Source organism: Cyprinus carpio, chromosome B4, assembly GCF_018340385.1.
Source record: "Cyprinus carpio isolate SPL01 chromosome B4, ASM1834038v1, whole genome shotgun sequence".
NCBI lineage: Eukaryota > Metazoa > Chordata > Actinopteri > Cypriniformes > Cyprinidae > Cyprinus > Cyprinus carpio.
Genome location: NC_056600.1, coordinates 2,937,141 through 2,953,380, shown reverse-complemented (window position 1 = coordinate 2,953,380; position 16,240 = coordinate 2,937,141). Strand labels below are relative to the sequence as shown.

At 33.6% G+C, this 16,240-nt stretch overlaps 1 protein-coding gene across 3 annotated transcripts in view; it reads left to right on the top strand.

The window, feature by feature from the left end:
• osbpl8 (oxysterol binding protein-like 8) overlaps positions 1 to 16,240 on the top strand; it is a 72,878-nt gene that overhangs the window by 10,761 nt on the left and 45,877 nt on the right. For 2 of the 3 annotated variants that reach the window (XM_042721617.1, XM_042721615.1), the window contains exon 2: positions 5,508 to 5,598. Coding sequence is in view for 1 of the 3 variants with exons in the window: in XM_042721615.1 (XP_042577549.1) it covers positions 5,548 to 5,598 (51 nt within the window). In the remaining 2 variants the exon portion in view is untranslated. Of the gene's footprint in view, positions 1 to 5,507; positions 5,599 to 14,140; positions 14,164 to 16,240 lie in introns of those variants that run through there. The other variant, XM_042721618.1, reaches the window with a different exon arrangement.

The following is a 16,240-nucleotide window of genomic DNA, read 5'->3' as shown; positions in this document are numbered from 1 at the left end:
GACAAACGCTCACTCTGAGAGGAACAGCACAACAGTGGATTGTAGAGATGAGAGAATTATTAAAATGTCTGTCACTGAAATAATCAAGCGCTCAAATGAATCACAGCTTCTTTGTATGGTGGCTTATTTAGAGGGGTGTTTTGTCAGCTAAACTCCTTAAACGTAAAATATATTTTTGAGTATACCCAATGAAAATTCTAAGTTCATATTTTAACAATTTAACAATATTAGCATGAGTTTTCTGATGCTTGTTAATGGTCACATAGCATGCAAGTAAACATAAAATGTTATTTAGAATTTTAAAATTTTGCAATATTTTATTTCTTCATGCCTAAAAATTATATTGCAATTATTTTTTCATATATTGTAATATGAACTGTAGTATGACTTTCATCTCAGATGAAAACTATACCTCTATATCAGGGTTGTTATAGTTAACTTAAGCTGAAAATAAAATATAAAAAAACATTAAAAAACATTGTTTGATACTTGAATGCAACAAAAGTAGTCAATGTAATTGTTTGATACTTGAATGCAACAAAAGTTTTAATTGTAATGGAATATTTTAAATAAACTTAAATTTTTATATTTAAAATTGATTAAAAAAGGTATTAGTATATCTAGATACCAACAAATCTTAAAAGATAAATATAAATTATATACTGATTTCTGTTTTATTTAAATGTATTGTGCAAAAACACAAACTGCTAAACATGAAATGTACAACAAAATGACTAAAACTTGAAAATAAAAAGAGAGAGTCTAAAAATAAACACTGATTATATTATTAAAAACAATAATATTGTCTCCAAAATACTAAAATAATATCTAAATATAAATTATATTGAAATATCAGTTATTTTTCAATTTATCATGCAGCCACATTTTTAATTTAAATTTTTACATTTATTTTTTTAAGAGTTGTTGTGGGTTTTAGTCCGTATCTGTTAACTTTAAAGCCATCCATGTTGTAATGTACTCCTAAAAATTCTGAGCAGATGATTCATCTCGCGCTTTAAGGCGTATGCCTATTTTTATCCAGTAAATGCTGTAGAATATGAATATAATTATATGTTTTTTTCCCCTATACGTCTGAAAATCCAATTTCAAGCATTTAGGCTTCTGGAGATCATGATAAACGTGAATGCGCTGAAGTGTAGAGTGTAAACCGAACTCGGTCTCTGAAACTAAAGCATAACCGTCCTGTTAGAGACCAGAGCCTCCAGCTGCAGAGAAACTGGGTCATGCAGATTGAATCAAATTAGACCGGCTACCTGAATGTGTTTTTGTTCTCCGCGCCGTGGCGGAGGGCTGGACAGATTCTCTCCCAGATTTGACGTGTCTCATGAGTTTGTCACGTATGTTCTCACAGATTGAATGTTAGCGTGTAGGTGGCAGTGTTGACGGTCACAGGCTGACGCCTAGATTTGCACTACAGCCGCTCGTGTGAAACTTACAAAAGGCTTTTAGCTTTTTGCTTTATTATTCACTGTGAAATCACAAAGATAATTCAGGAATTGGTTTGATGCTGCTCTTCTGGTTTATTTGTCCCATTGTGGATTTTACTTCTACAAACAGATTGTCCATTTCCAGTTTTAGTACCTTGATTCCCTTTCTTCCTCTTTTGTGGTTTGATTAATTAATTTATTGTGTTTTTAAAGCCTTGTTCACATAAACCAGTGGAAACCAACCTAACGAGTCGAATCAGGTGTGTTTAATAAGGGAAGCATACAAAATGTGCAGAGACAGAGGTGATCTAGAACCGCTGACCTAAACCAGCTAATCCTTCATGTGTAATGATGTTATTTCTACACTGACAGAGTGTCAATACCTCAAATCAAGACTAAATGTCCTTGAAAAATTGCTTTGATGGATCAATAGGAAGAAACAGCCTCCTGGGACGCTTTCGTTGTCTACCAGGTGCTTCAGATAGCTATTTATAGTTAAAAAAGAGCTCAAAATTATAATGTGGTGTGACTTATTTTAAGAGTTTCTCTAATATAACTCCGATATGGTTTGGGAAGTTTAATTCATTTTCATGAATCAGTTAATTTTGATCTGTTTCAGTGAATCTGTTCAAAATATTCATCGTGATTTTTTTTTTTGCGTTATCACAAAAAAATGTTCACAAAGGTCTGTGGCGTTTTACAGTTATATATGATTATAGAGCTAAATTTTATTGTTTATTGCCATACACTATTATATTGATACATTTAAATAAATTTATTAAATATCTTCCTTCAGTTCGTTTTATGCAAACTGGTGTGGAAACATGCCTTGATTATTTTTAACTACATTTTACTGTATTTAACATTTCAGTGACAGTTGCTTTTAATTATATATATATATATTTACAAAATATATTAAATTTTAAATATATTCTAAATTAAAACAAAAATATTTAAAATAAAAAAGGGATTATATGATTTATTTATTTATGTATTATTATAATAAAAATTTTAATGGTTATTATATATATATATATATATATAATATATATATATATACATACATACATACATATATATATATATATATATTATATATATTATATATATATAAGATATATATATATATATATATATATAATTAATATATACTGTATATAAAATTCTATATGTATAATATAAAATAAAAATAGTTTTATAAAATGCCTTGATTATTTTTAACTACCTGCCACATGCATAAAAAAAAATCTGAAGTCTACTTTTCTGTGACTTAGCATGTTAAACGAGCAGAATAGGTGTTAAATAAACAGAGGGGCGTTTAGAGAGCTAAATATTCCTCTCCGCTCCTTTTGTCCGGACCGCCTGCGGCTTCAGTCGCTGTTCCCAGACCAGCACAACCCTCCACAGCCTTTCACCTGCACCGGCTTTGTGTTTCAATGAACGCATTGAAGTGTCCTTTGATGTCGCGCCTGCAACTCTTTCCATTCCCTTTGGTCTGCAGTGTGTGTGTTTTTGTGTGTTTGCGGACCTTTATCTCTGGTGGATGTGATATTTGTGTGATATCCCGAGCCTGCAGTTGTGTGTCAGATTCAACAGGTTTGAATGTAGTTTTAGAAGCATGTCACAGTTGTGTGCCTCTGGTTGTTGTTTGCGTGACAAGGCCACTCCAGAAGTCACACACACAGTGTGTTGTCTAGTCAGTAAGCTGTGAGTCTCAAACAATTTCACATGGTCTGAGACAGGAAATGGCCTATAGAACAGTGTTATTTTAGTATTCATATACTGTTATAGTTAACATTCATATTTTTTTAAATTGGCATGTATTTTTATATTTTTTTAGCACTTTGCATTTTATTTTTTGTAAAAAGTTAAGCTTAGTTTTTAAAATGTTAGTTTGGGTTATTTTCACGTTTTTGGAAATTATTTGAATGGCTTTTATATTTACCCTTTAATACTATTAATTTAAATTTTACATTTTTAATAATTTTAGTTTTTTTAAGTTTTATGTTTATTTTATTTTAGTAATATTTTGAATTGGCTTTTATTTTTTATTCATTTTTAAATATTTTTCATTTAAATTTTTGTTAAATTTGTAGTCGTTTTTAGGAATTTATTTAAGTTTTCGCAAATTTTCATTTTTATTTTATTTATCATTTATTGTTTTAGTTTTTATTTATTTTATTTATTAACATCTTGAACTGGCTTTTATTTTTATAATCTTATACTTTTCATTTTAAGTTTGGTAACTTGTCATTTTAGTAATTTATAAAATGTTTAATTTATTTTAGTATTGTTTTTATTTAAGTAATTATTTATTTAATTTTGTAGTAGTAATTTTAGCGCATGTAAAATTAGAAGCTAACAGCTAACTGAAATAAATTTAAGTTGTTCATCTTATATTTTGATTTACAATATATGTTTATTTCTGTTTTGTTTCAGTCAGCAAAAATGTTTTAATAATATTAGTTTTAGGCAACAATAGTAACCCTCTATAAAAAAAAAAAAACCAATAACATTTGTTTATTTTATTATTTTTTTTATTTTTTTTTTTTTTTATTACATTTTTTTTTTTTTAACTATATATATATATATATATATATATATATACTATTTGTACATACACACACACAATAAAAAGGCAAGAAGAGCTCAGGTCAGTTAAAGGGTGTAAATCAAGCCTTGTCACGCTTGTCACACTCTCACTCGTTTTCTTCCCCTCAATGACCTACTTTGCTAATTAAAGATCAGAAGTTTCCGCCAATGAAAGTTTGGTCTGAACAGTTGACAGGCCATGCGTTGAATCCGGGTCTGTGCTTTTGGTCTTTTTTTTTTGCGTGTGTATGTGTGTGTGTGTGTGTGTGTGTGTGTGTGTGGGCCGCTTTATTGACTGCGTCATGGTCGGATAAGGAAAACCGTTTTAACCAAGAAGAAGAGCAAATTATCTGAAGCACCTGTGTGACGAGTGCCATCGATGTTTGCTCTTCAAATAAGAGGCGTCAGAGTCAGATATTGTCAAGAAATGTGCTGGAAAAATGATGGGAGTTGTTAAGACATGGAGGGACATTTAGCAAAACAAACTGCAGTTGGTTGCTTTAAATGCCGGTCTTAAGGTCTCGTTCTGTGTCCAGTTTTCTAACAGCAAATGTTGAGTGAATTTTTTTTTTGAGTGTGTTATTCCTTTAATTATGATTAAGATGTTTGGATAATCTTAAATCATAAAAATCTGAAAAATACTTAGTCCTATATTTAATATTTATATCTTTTAATTTCATATAAAAGTTTTAACCATATGTTTTAAAAAAGTAAATTAATAAACTAATATAATCCATATTTGTCAGTTACACATAAATGAACAGGTAATATTTCTCTAATAATACTAATAAACTGAATGTTTTAAAAAGCACAACTGGTCATCAGTATCATCAATAAATCCAATATTTTAACCGTATTTTTAACTAATTAAATGTAATTGTTTTCACAATGAATAGATTAGATTTATGATGATTATAAACTATTTGCATACATGCATATTTGAAATAAACATCAACTGAAATAAAAAAAAGTTTAAGGTTTTTATATATTTTATTTTATTTCATTTAGTTTCATTTTCTTATTTTTATTTAGTTTTACCTGATGTATTAAGATAATTAACACTAAAACATCAATAAAAATTAATAAAACCTTTATGGGCAATATTAATGACTAATAAAAATGCCAAAAACATACAGAAAAATTAACAAAACTTTAACTAAAATTAAAAAAGGAAAATATATATATTTTTTAATTTAAAAAAGGAAAATACAAAAATAGAAACTAATTTAAAATGTTAATAAAAACTATAATAGTGTATAAGTGATACGTAAAATAATCCCTGTGCCATAATCTTACCTGTTTCTGCTGTGTATGACTGCCAGAAATGCATCACATTATGTTTATTAGTTTATGTTAAAATTGTGTAATCCAAATGGAATGAAGTTTTACATGCAATTCAAATTCATAAATCCTAGTGCGTGCAGCGTGACTCAGTTGTTTGAAGTAAATATGTTTGTGTCTCTGCAGAGATGCAGAGCTCTGAACAGCGTTGACCGGCGGCGTCTGGATGAACATGGAGCCTTGTGCCGAGTCTCAGGGAGACCCTGAGAGAGCTCAGGTGAGCAATCTCACACACACACACACACACACACACACAAATGAGGATAAATGCACACACACACACACACACACACACGTTCATGTGAATATAATGAGCCATTAGAGCTCACACAGACCTGAACCAGCCTTCACAATGACGAGAACAAAGCTCACGCTGCTGACACCAAACACACTTTAAAATCACCTCGCTCACACACTTTCTGTCCCATTAGCGACTACAAAAGACAGAAACACACCTCAGCTGTCAGAGCCTGTGAATAATGAACAGTACAAAGCACTACTGCATGCTGGGATACTTCTCATTGTCACAAAACAATATTATTAATAAAATGAAAGAAGAATAAGCATGTTTTTTCACATTGTGATGTCAGTTTTATGATGTTTACGACATTTTTTAAGCACCTGTTTTTGTTTTTTATTACTGTTAAAAACTTATTGCGTAAAAAAACTAATACTTATTGGGAAAGAATTATTGATAGAATTCTAGATAATAATTAAATGAAATATCAATGTATGTAAGATTATTTATTTATGTAAATATATTAATTTAAAATTATAATAAATTTTAATAATAAATAATATTCATGTATATTTATTTAAATAATAAAATTGATATTTAATATAATTTAAATTAAGAAATGATGGTACAATTTGTGGCACTGTCTTTAATATATAAATAATATATAAATATAATATATTTAATATATAAATATAAAGCAAAAAATACTATTATAAGAATGTAATAATATACCGCTGATATTAAAGGGGGAAAAAATTAAACAGTTCATCAAACAATTTTTGGTATTATAGTAATCAGACTTTGGGGGTAAAATGTGCTTAATTGTTATGAAAATAATGTCACAGTGCAAAAAAAAAAAAAAGTAACGATACAATAACAGTGCAGAAAAATACGGATGAAAATAGAAGCACATTAAATGTTGTCTGTTGAAGACTTGTGTTTGTGTTGCATTTCTGGTTATGTGAATCATTTCACACACAAGCCTCAGGTGTTACCCAGCATGCACCTGTGAGCCGCGCTCTCTCTCTTTCATTAACCTAACTGTTTGTTGAGCAGGAGTTGTGTAGGTGTTGACAAGCATTTGCTTTATTCACGAGTCCTTGAAGCCATTGCAGGATCGAGAGCTGTGAGGGCTTTGTTTGTGTTTACTGCTCTGTTTATTCCAGTAAAATGCGGATCATATTCCTCCGGCTCCAAATGCTTCACACGTGTCAGAAAACATAATGTATTTGCTATATGAAAGCTTTAGTTTCCACGCTGAGATCAGATCAGAAGGATGTCAGTGTGCCAGACAGTTTTGCTTTAGGTTCCCTGTAAGTGGATTGTAATCGTACCATTGCACACCATTCATTCATAGAAGCATCTGCATCGGGTCATTAGCTAATTATAGCATCTAATTAACTGAACGCTTCTTAGTAAGTGTTTCAGTGGATCCTCCCACATCTGTACTAAGAATACACTTTGGGTTTTATTTACAAAGAAATGCACCATTCATAATTAATATCTATTATTAATAATGATATTATTATACGTAATCACTGTTTTGCACAAAGAAAAAATAATAAGAAATGGCGTACAGTAAACGCGCGTGAGTCCGTTATATTAATGCATGTATGAGTGCTCTTGATGCATTGATCGCACATTGTATTTACTGTATGCACAGCACAGACATTTCCGTACTTTCACGTTGTTTCCTCACAGATTCACGATAATGAATGGATCTGTCTACAGTAGTAGATATATGCAGTCAGCAGGCAGCTGGTTTAGGTTTAGGGTTTTTTTTTTTTTTTTTTTGGCATCTCCATGTAGTCTTGTTTGTTATTGCAACTTAACTTCTCTTAAATATAAAAATGCTCTTTGCTGTTGCACTGTACACATGATATAAAATTCTGATTTTTTTTCTTTCATATGTGCTTATATGGGCTCCTTTGTGTCCTTTTGGAGTTTCTAAGTGTCCTTTTTTGGAAAGACATCTAAATTTATCTTGAAAAAAGTTTGCAGAAAGTACAGATTTTTGAAAATCACCCTTTAATTTTTTGGTTTACTTTGCTGGATATAGCAAATGATGACAAAATAAACATATGAAACCAGATAAATGGTCTCTGCTTAATTCCATGAAGTGTGCGATTAATCATGATTAAACACAGGAAAAGGGTGTGATTAATTAGATAAAAACATTTAATCGATTGACAGCCCTAAATATAAATAAAATATATTCCAGTTTCTTGAATTTTGGGAGAAAATGTGCTTAACTGTCATAAATAATGTCACAGAAATGGTAAAGATCGTAGTAATAGTCTTCATTTTTTTATATTTTAATTTAAAAAATATATATAATAATTATTAATATACTATTTATTAATATTAAATTATTAATCCATTATATTAATATATTATTATAATAGCATAATATAATATGATATAATATTGTAGGAATAATAATGAGATTTTTTCACATTATGGTGGTATAAATTTGTAGAGAAAATTTGATTTGATCAATTCCCATAAATGTCAAAAACAGTAATGATCCTAGAAATAGTCTTTATTTTTGTCTAGATTTTAATATATATATTATTTACATAATATAATATAATATAAAAAGTATGTATGATATTGCAATATAGATAATGAGATTGTTTTCATATTAATTTTTTTTTATTCTAAAATGTAATTTCTAAATTTCTTCATTTGAAATTTTTGGGGTAAAAAATAAGCAGTTTTTAATTTTATTTCCGAGAATCAACCTTATTCTGTAAGTGAATGTAATTTAAATTTTTTTTTACTTTTCGCTTGTATTGTCGTTCCAGTCCTCGATTCTCTTCGGTCTGCTGTTCTTTACTGTTAGTGGGCACACAGTGAAACAGTAATTGATCAGCCATGATTCTTAAATTGGTTTGAAAATAAGAATCGACTGGCGCTCTTACTCCACTGCTCTGAGTTATAAAGCTCACACCCTTCCTCTCTGAATCATCTGAGCAGAGAGACGGGATGAGCTGATATAAAAATACTGCAAGTTTATGACTCTACAGGATAAATCACTAACCCTTGACCTGAGAGCCAGACCTTCATTACAGGATCGTTTCTCAAACATTTGCTCAGAGCCAAACGCACAATGAATTCACAGCGTCTTGACATTCAAAAGCATGTGAAATCCAATCAGATACTTTTAAAATAAATCAAATGATCCTGCATGCATTTCACTAGTCTTCAGTTTCATCAAACTGACCCTGTGACCTCTGTTATTATTCAAAAGCTTGTGCTTTGATTTCACTAGTCTTTTTTTTTTTTTTTTTTTTTTTGTGACCTCTGATGTGTTAAAGATTTTTTTTATCCTCTTTTTTTCCCCAACAAAACGTAATGAATTATTTAAATATGACCAACACAATATTAGATGCATTTAGTGTGAAATGTTCTTTCCCATAGGCTGGGCCTATTTGTTATAATTAAATTAAAACATGTATGACTTGAAATAAATGACATTTTTATTGAACTGCTCGTTGCAGAAACATCTATGGCTTTGCCACTGTGCATTTCAATAATTTAAACAAAGGTATGCGCACTTTGTAAACACTGTGTGCAAAATTTACAGTCTGAAGAAAAAAATAATTAAAAATAATAATTATCTTACTGCTCCAAAGTCAGTAACATTTCACACAACTGCAACAGCATTTGCTTTGAAAATATTTAGTAAAATCAAAATAAATAAAGTTATAAATAAAAAAATGGAGAAATGCACTTTTAAATTAGACAAAAACTATTTGAATATTATAATTTGGAATAGATCAACCTCACTTATCAAGTACACAACAATAACACACCACACAGACTAAAGTTCACTACGAGTATGGCACTGCCAGCTATAATGATCCAACAGTTTTGTTCTCAGTGGCTCACAGGTTTTTTGCTAAGAAAACCAGAATATTGACTTTTGCTGGCTTCAAGGATGAGCGAGTGCAAGTCACAATATTCCCTCCTGTGCTAAAAAGACGCTCTGAGGGAGCGCTTGTGGCAGGTACACAAAGATACTTGCGGGCCATGATGCACAACTGTGGGGTAGCTGATCTTGTGCACCCTCCACCCAAGCCAAGGGATCATCTTCTCCATCAATGGTAGGAGTCATCAGGTAATTGTTTAACTCTGCCTCTGCGACATCTTCAACAGGCAAAGAAGGAGAGGCTGCACTGGTCTTGAAAAAACTGCCAAGAGACCTCTTCGCCTTTTCCCCCAAGGGCTGTGCACTTTGAGGCATCTGAACAGTTTCAGTACGAGACCTCTTCTCCTATTAGATAAAAAAACAACAGCCATTAGTTTTCCAGTTAGATTTTACAGAAAGAAAAATTGTGTTTTTGTGAAATACATAATTATCATTTACCCGATGATATGTACGCTGTGATAAGTCTACCATCTCTGTCTTCAGTCGGGTCTTGATAGCAGGGATGTTGTCAGTACTGATGTACTGTATTTTGAACCTAGGGTCCAGGAAACAGGCAACATCCAAAAGCTCCTGGATGTTTGGGTCTCCATATTTATTATTGAGGTATGCTAGGACTTTGGTTTTTATTGATTTAGTCAGGTCAGTGTCCTCAGCATCTTCAGCCAGGACTGATGTGGCAAAAAGGTGAAGAACTGGCTTGAGGTAGGAGATGCTCACATACTCCTCTCCAGAAAGAGCATCAGTAAATTCCAGTAGAGGATGCAGTGCCTTGTGAATCGACTCCAACACATCAATATCTTGCCAGGTTGGGATGAGGGAGCGTGCATATCGATCTCCAGACAATACCTGAGAAATGGCTTTGGCCTGTTCAAGCACTCTAGCAATCATCATTTCTTTAGATCCCCATCTTGTTGGGCACTCCGTTATGAGGTTGTGCTCAGGGAGTTTGAGCTCCCTCTGTGCCTCCATCAGTGCTGCCTTCTTCTTCCAACTGTGGGAAAAGTGTCCCACCAGCTTCCTGCACAGTGCTGTTGCCCTTGACACTCTGTCATGTTTGAGTGCATTTTCTGAAAGAAATAGAAAGTAGTGTATTACACACAATTAAATTTGAGTTTTGTGATTCAAGGCTATCACTATTACACACTCACATTCTCTGTCATTCTAAAATGCACACATCCACACCCCTGTCCTCTCTCTCTCTCTCTCTCTCTCTCACACACACACACACACACACACACACACACACTTTTTGTGTTTATTTAGAACATGTAAAAAAACAAAAACAAACAAAAAAACAAAAATGCAGGTGGCCATTCCACAACAGACATAAAATCAAAACATAATATTTCAATTTACATATTAGAAAAGGAGTGGGAGGAAATATTAATTTAATGAATCCCCAACTACACATAATTTATATATTTGTATCCAGCTTATTACTAATCGACGCATCTCTCTCTTTTGCGCGCACACACACACACACACACACACCACACACACACACACACACACACGCGACATAACTTACACCAATGGCAAGATGTAATCTGTGCCCAAAACACTGGAGCCTCGTCCATTCATTAAGCCGCGCAGCCAGAACCATATTTGACGCGTTGTCCGTCGTGATGCAGACGTGATTCTCCTCGTGGAGATCCCAGTTGGCAAGCCCTTCTCTCAGGCCGGCTGCAATATTTTCCCCTGTGTGGTCGTCTGGGAAGTAGGTAGTTTGTAGGCAGCGAGCTCTGAGGTTGAAATCTTCATCAATAAAATGGACTGTAAGACTCTGGTAAGGCTCAGCTGTGCGGCTTGACCACATATCTGTAGTGCTAGCAAAAAACTCCACCGTTTTAAACTCCGCGGCGACTTTCTCTTTACACTTTTTGTACAGCTCCGGTATGGCAGTCTGACTGAAGTATGTACGGGAGGGTATATTGTACCGTTTATCAAGCGTATTGTCAATGCCACGAATCCAGGCTTGGTCACCGTGCTGAGAGGCATCATATCTTTGGCTATGAACTCGGTTATTGCCCGAGTGATTTCCCCGTGCCGTTTTGAATTACGTTCATACGGAGAGACACTTTCGAACATTTCGGTCAGTGATCCCTGTCTTGAGGTATTTGGCCTGTCTGGCGCACTGGTGCTCGGCATTTGGGTCATACAACTGTCATACATTGTTTTGTGGTATTTTTTTAAGTGCTGAAACAAGTTTGTAGTGTTACCCCGTGAAGTCGCAACGGGAGCACGGCATGCTCTGCATAACACCTGAAGCTGTGCAGCATCTTCTTTTTTGAAACCAAAATAGTTCCACACCACCGACGTGCTGTTCCTCTTTGAGATTAAAGTCGCAGCTGTGTCAGTTACTGACTGTTCCGTCGAGGCAGAGGCCATTGCGCTACAGGTTAAAGATGAACTGACAGGATGAAAAGTTGTTGCAGCCGAGTTCTCCGCTCTTTCGCTCGCGCGTCACGTGCCCACCTCAAATCGCGCACGTTGCGATTAGAAAATCGCATTTTCTCATATCGCGATATTATCGCAAATGCAATTAATCGTTCAGCCTATGCAATTAATCGTTCAGCCTTACTCTGCTGCTCATTTCCTGTATTTGGTTTAGCAGAGAGAATAAGACGTTCACTCATCGTGACCTGCTGCAAACGCTCTTCAAAAAGTCTCACATTTATGTAAATTCATTTGTTTTTCCATTGGCATATTGTGTGTAATTACAGCTACTGAAGTTTAGGGTCTTTAGAGACCACCATCGATGCACTTCTGCTACTTATAGTCTGTCAGTATCTCCGTATTGTTTCACTAATGAGTGCTGATATAAAGTGAAGCCACATTGTGAATTAGTTCAGATCGTATGTGTATATTTAGTGCACAGTTATTTATGCTCTGTATTTTCTGTAATGGCCTCATGAAGTGGTTTATAGCAAATAGTTTGTTTTCGAATGGTTGAATGACGAATTGTTAATACATAGATGATGGAAACTGGAAATGAGTCATGATGGGTTGGTATAATTATCCATTCAGGGTGGTTTATAAATATGGAAGCGTTTTATTAATAAAGAAGCATTTTATGAAAGGTTGAGTGCAGTCTAAATAAATGCAGTCAAGAACATATTTTGTTTTATAATTAGCTGTTTCAGATCACCTTTGTGTGTCATGTCAAATGTAGTTTGGCTTTGTGGTAGGAAGTACACAGCAATGTCATAACTGAACTATTCATGAACATCGGTTCAAAAGTAATTTATTTTATTTTAAAAAATCCAATAAAAACAGTGAAATTGTGAAATATTATTGCAATTTAAAACAGATGTTTTATATGTGATTATATAGTCAAATGTAATTTATTCCTGTGATGCGCAGCTGAATTTTCAGCATCATTCAGTCTTCAGTGTCACATGATATTCAGAAATCATTCTAATATGCTGATTTGCTTCTCAAGAAACATTTCTGATTATTATCAGTGTTGAAAACAGTTGTGCTGCTGAATATTTTTGTGGAAACAGTGATACATTTTATTTTTCATGATTCTTTGATGAATAGAAAGTTCAAAAGAACTGCATTTATTTAATGATCTGTAACATTATGAATGTCTTTACTGTCACTTTTGATCAGTTTAATTAATTGATCTTTTTGCAACGTACTGCAAATAGCCTAGATTTGAACATTTTGAGATGAAAAGCTAATATGCAACGTACTGCAAATAGCCTAGCAAAACCATTTATGCGATATTTTAAGATGGAACAAAAAAATTAAAATTAAATTACACACACACACATATATATATATAATATATATATTATATATATAAATATATATATATATATATATATATAGATATATATATATAAATGTAATGTAAATTTTAATTTTTTTTTTTACTTGCATGTCATCTAACCAATAAAGGGTTACTCCATCCCAAAATGAAAATTTTGTCATTAATCACTTACCCCCATGTCGTTCCAAACCCGTAAAAGCTTCGTTCTTCTGTGGAACACAATTTAAGATATTTTGGATGAAAACCGGGAGGCTTGTGACCGTCCCATAGACTGCCAAATAACTAACAGTGTCAAGGTCCAGAAAAGTATGAAAGCATCGTAAGAATAGTCCAATAGACTATTCAAGTGAATAATGACAAAATTTTCATTTTTGTCTGATGTGAATGTGTTAAGAAATATGAACTTAAAATCTCTTTGAGGAAATATTTCATGTCAAAGAGGTCTGGCTGACAAAAAGAAAAAAAAGGAGGAAAAAAAGCTTAGTCATATAGTCAATATGTCCCCAATGATAAAAGAGTTTTTACATTGATTTAATAATTCTTTCAAAAATTTTCATTTAACTAGTAACTTTATACTAAATCTCAAGGGTGTTGTATGTGATTTATTTAAGATAGCTAGGTAAAGGGGTGTGTGTGTGTGTGTGTGTCAAGTTCACTGACTGACCAGCTGTGAGAAACACTGAGCAAACAAACGATCATCTAATGATCAACAGACGGAAGAGAAGCAGGGAGGAGCGGCGTGTGAAACGGAGGAGCATGTGGGAGAGCCGAGAGATTTGTGTGTGTGTGTGTGTGATCTCTGCGTCCACTCAGATGCTCCGGCTCGCTCACGGTAGGCTAGCGCTCCGTGTCTCTCTGTTACTCATGATAAACCCAGACGGCTGATGGACGGCTGGGTGTAGACGGCATTCAGAGTTGATATATGAGTGTCTTATGGGATCTTGTGTGATTTGTCGGCGTGCAGACGGGAGTGTCGTGTGATTTGTGATGAACAGTTACCGAACTCTGATCAGTTGTGGGCTGCGGTAATGTTGCAACTTTAGATACTGGAGTTTTACTATAGTGACAGCATTTGCATAGAGTGAGTGTGTGTGTGTGTGTGTGTGTGTGTGTGTGTGTGTGTGTGTGTGTGTGTGTGTGTGTGAGTCAGTGTGTGTTGTGACTGCTGGACATGAGACAGCTGTTGGCTAATCTGTGCCAGTGGTTTATCAGCGGATGTTCAGTCAAAGCATTATCAAACTGTTCAGAAAGCAGGCCTCTGTCAGTTTACAGCTCTCTCTCTCTCTCTCTGTGTGTGTGTGTGTGTGTGTGTGTGCGTGTGTGTGTGTGTGTGTTTATCAGGACATCTTTACTATGGAAAGTCCCGTCTCATGCCATTGTGACCCAGTCTCACGGCCTGTGTGTAAATACAACAACAGAAGACAAAATTTCTTCATGTTCTGATGGAAATGTCAGCAGGGTTTGCCATGATGACATGATTCCCCTGAAATCTGAGTGATAAAAATAGTGTTGTGCTGAAGACATGTAAATATGTACTTCTCAGATTTATTTTCCACTCCAACTTAACAAATAATTAGTAATAATATATCATTTTAATTATTGATATATCATTTTAATATTTTAATTTATCATTTAAATATTTTTGTAATTGACCTTTTTGTGTAACATTGAAATAAAATATTAATAAAAGCCTTTGGCATGAGTTGCAGAAGGCATGGGAAGTTCTCAGGAGATATATTGACACTGTGTCAGAGAGATGTGCTGCTGTAATTGCTGCAAAAGATAAACATACTAAATTTTAAAGATGAAAGTGGATAAAAATTGTACGACTCATTATATCTGATATTTGTTGTGATCAGAGAAACCATCTGCATGTTTCATGAACATTATGAAATGAAATCATGTTTTGGAGAGCAAAAATGTCAACATTTTCAGATCTGTCAGGTGTTCTAATAATTTTTGCCACCACTGTTTACATAAATATTGTTAGGTTTTTTTTACATTTGAGAATTATTTTTTTCTATAGTTGTCATTTTAATAAAACTATATTTTTATATAGTTTAGATATGTTGATAATATTTTACATTTCCTTAAGGCGGGCGTACACGGTGCGATTTTTTGTGTTTTTTGTGTTCTATTTTTTTTTTTTTTTCATTTTAATAAAACTATATTTTTATAGGAAAATCGTGTATGCTCGTATGGTCGCGCGGCTGTATCATGTGCGAGGGAATTAGTCCGAGCCGAGCAGAGTGCCTTACGAGCACTTCCCGACCTCACGATCATTTTTAAACATGTTTAAAAAGTTTGTGAGCTATCGGTTTGAATTCATGACATGTGTGCGGTTGTTTTTGAACAGCTGATTTTTTTTGATCATCTGAAGTTGACCAATCACGAAACTAGCGAACTAGGAAAACCACAGAAGAAAGACGAAGACGGCAGTGCCACAGCGAATGTGGAGTATTGACCAAGAGGATAACCTCGCTGAACTCTCTCTCTCTCTCTCTCTCTCTCACACACACACACACGGGTCTTATGTAGTTTAGACGAATGGTTTTCTATACTGTAAAAACTGTATATTCTATCCCCATACCTCTATCCCATCATGGAAAATGCATGCATGTTTAAAAATTTTTTAATTAAACATCGTTTGTTTGTTTTTTTTTTTAAGCCAAACGACGGCATGGAAGTGTCCTCATAACCATGTTTACGTTGAATACCCATGTGTCATTATAGACATTTGTGTCCCCATAAACCTATTGGAGAAACCCACAGAACACACACACACACACTAGGGTGACCAGACGTCCCGGTTTCGCTGAAAAAGAACCTGAACCTGTCACGGCTCGTATCAATATTTTATATGTAGTTATGAAAGAGGGGGGGGGGTTGTTTTATGTTTTTTTTACTTG